General features: G+C 39.5%; 1 protein-coding gene across 2 annotated transcripts in view; it reads left to right on the top strand.

Annotated features, from left to right (window-relative positions):
* rnaseh1 (ribonuclease H1) overlaps positions 1-2,246 on the top strand; it is an 8,230-nt gene that overhangs the window by 2,250 nt on the left and 3,734 nt on the right. For both annotated transcript variants that reach the window (XM_014022654.1, XM_014022655.1), the window contains exons 3-7: positions 355-534; positions 610-709; positions 796-850; positions 932-1,016; positions 1,106-1,230. In XM_014022654.1, the coding sequence (XP_013878108.1) occupies positions 355-534; positions 610-709; positions 796-850; positions 932-1,016; positions 1,106-1,230 (545 nt within the window). The remainder of the gene's footprint in view (positions 1-354; positions 535-609; positions 710-795; positions 851-931; positions 1,017-1,105; positions 1,231-2,246) is intronic.

Below are 2,246 nucleotides of genomic sequence, written 5' to 3'. Positions count from 1 at the left end.
TAAACAGCCTACAGTATTTTTAACTGTCTTTATTTTACAGTTAAAATATATGTTTATTAAATAAAGTCAAATGTTACAACTAATTGGGGATCCCTTTAAACAGGCTCAGACTGAGCAGTTACTGCAGATATTATGTTTATTACTGCAGGTGTTTATTATTGCATATATTCATTATGTTTACTACTGTAGATGTTTATTATGTTTATTACTGTAGATGTTTATTATGTTTATCACTGTAGATGTTTATTACTGCAGGTGTTTATTATTGCAGATATTTATTATGTTTATTACTGTAGATGTTTATTACTGCAGGTGTTTATTATTGCAAATGTTTATCTTTCTGTTTCCCATCAGCGATTCAGAGTTCACAGTCAGATGTTTCTCTGCTTCCTAAACGAGGCCCGGAGCCTCTTGAGTACATCCCGCTTGGGAAGAAGAGGTGTAACTCAAAAGAGGGGGCAGAGCTTCAGCCTAAACGACTCAAACAAGAAGGAAACTCGTCCTCAGAACCCAAAGATGTGTTCACATACATGGGTATGTTGTCTGAGCAACAAAACTCTTCAGGCTGTAAACTCTTCAGGCTGTTGATTCTGCTGCCTCTACCCTCAGGTGATGCTGTGGTGGTTTACACTGATGGCTGCTGCACATTTAACGGAAAGGTCAGAGCTCGAGCCGGGATCGGCGTTTTCTGGGGTCCCGACCACCCTCTGTGAGTCGCCACACACCTCTTTGTTTTCAGCACATTTGGTCACTGAAACCAGTAAATTCAACAGTTTATTGCTGCTTGTTGTACAGAAACGTTGCAGAGCGGCTGCAGGGACGACAGACCAATCAGAGAGCAGAGATACAGGTAAGCCCCGCCCATCACACCTCAGCACGAGGCCAGGTACGAGTTTCAGGAAGTGCTTGACTTTTGCTGATACTAAACCAGGCAGCCTGCAGAGCTCTGGAACAGGCCAAACAGAACAACATCCAGAAACTGGTTCTCTACACAGACAGCAAGTTCGTCATCAACGGTAAGTGTGGTGGGGATCAGGGTGCAGGGAGGGGTTCCAAATAACTCAGAACTCCAGCCTTGATTAAAGTTGTGGGTTTGGTTCTGCAGGAGTGACCAGTTGGGTGAAGAACTGGAAACTGAACAGCTGGAGGCTGAAGTCTGGAGGTCCCGTCACAAACAAAGATGACTTTGTGAAGCTGGACGGACTGAACTCAGAGCTGGATGTGGTCTGGGTAAATACAAGAGTACTACTGATCTGGTTCTGGTCCAGATCAACAATCAGGTTTTAGTTCAAGGATGTTAGGTCTGTTTTTAAAATCTGAATTTCCTTATATCTGCTGCTGCACAAAAAACTAAATGATTTCTCCACACAGAACACATGGAACATGGAGTATAGAACACACAGAACACATGGAGCATAGAACACATCAGTCTAAGAACTAGAGATCGACCGATGCAGGTTTTTTGAAGGCCGATACAGATTATTTTGACCTCAGTCTAACCGATACGTGCAGCTGATTATTTTTGGCTGATTCTAGAAGCTGATACTGCTTTTTCTCCCTCCGTTAACATGATAAAAATAAGATAACAAATGTTACACAAGTCTCAATTTAAAACAAAAAAGAAACATTTATTAACTGAGCCTTGTCTGGTGCTGCCACACACGATTTCTTTTTCAGACATTTATTTAAAAAAATGAATAAGTAACTAAAAATTTATTTTATCTAGTGCTACATATTCTCTTTTTATTTGTATGTTAATCAGATTAGTGTCTTTTTTTTCCAATAAAATTACCATGTTTTAATATCCCAGCATTTTCTTTGCAAAATCAGCAACATCACTAAAGAAAACCGTCAGAGTAACATAGAGAAAAAGAGAGACACACACACATACATCTTGCTATCATTGTGAGGACTTCACACACACACACACACACACACACACACACACACACACACAGAGCGCTCACAGCAGCTCTGCCTCAGTCTGCGCCCGTTTTTTTTTTACACTGGGCAAAAAATGCATTTAAACCAGCTGAAGTTAAAGGGATCCCTGATTAGTTGTAACATTAGACTTTATTTAATAAACATATATTTTAACTGTAAAATAAAGACTGTAAAAATACTGTAGGATGTTTAGTTTTTATCATTTTTAAACTAAAAGTTAAAAAATATATTACACGGACGGGGCAATTTTATTTACACACAAAGCATTCTGGGTAAATGATGACATGGATAGGTCCTCAGTG

Source organism: Austrofundulus limnaeus, unplaced genomic scaffold (assembly GCF_001266775.1).
Source record: "Austrofundulus limnaeus strain Quisiro unplaced genomic scaffold, Austrofundulus_limnaeus-1.0 Scaffold337, whole genome shotgun sequence".
NCBI lineage: Eukaryota > Metazoa > Chordata > Actinopteri > Cyprinodontiformes > Rivulidae > Austrofundulus > Austrofundulus limnaeus.
The sequence above is the reverse complement of the archived record's forward strand: the minus strand, read 5'-3'. Positions and strand labels throughout refer to the sequence as shown.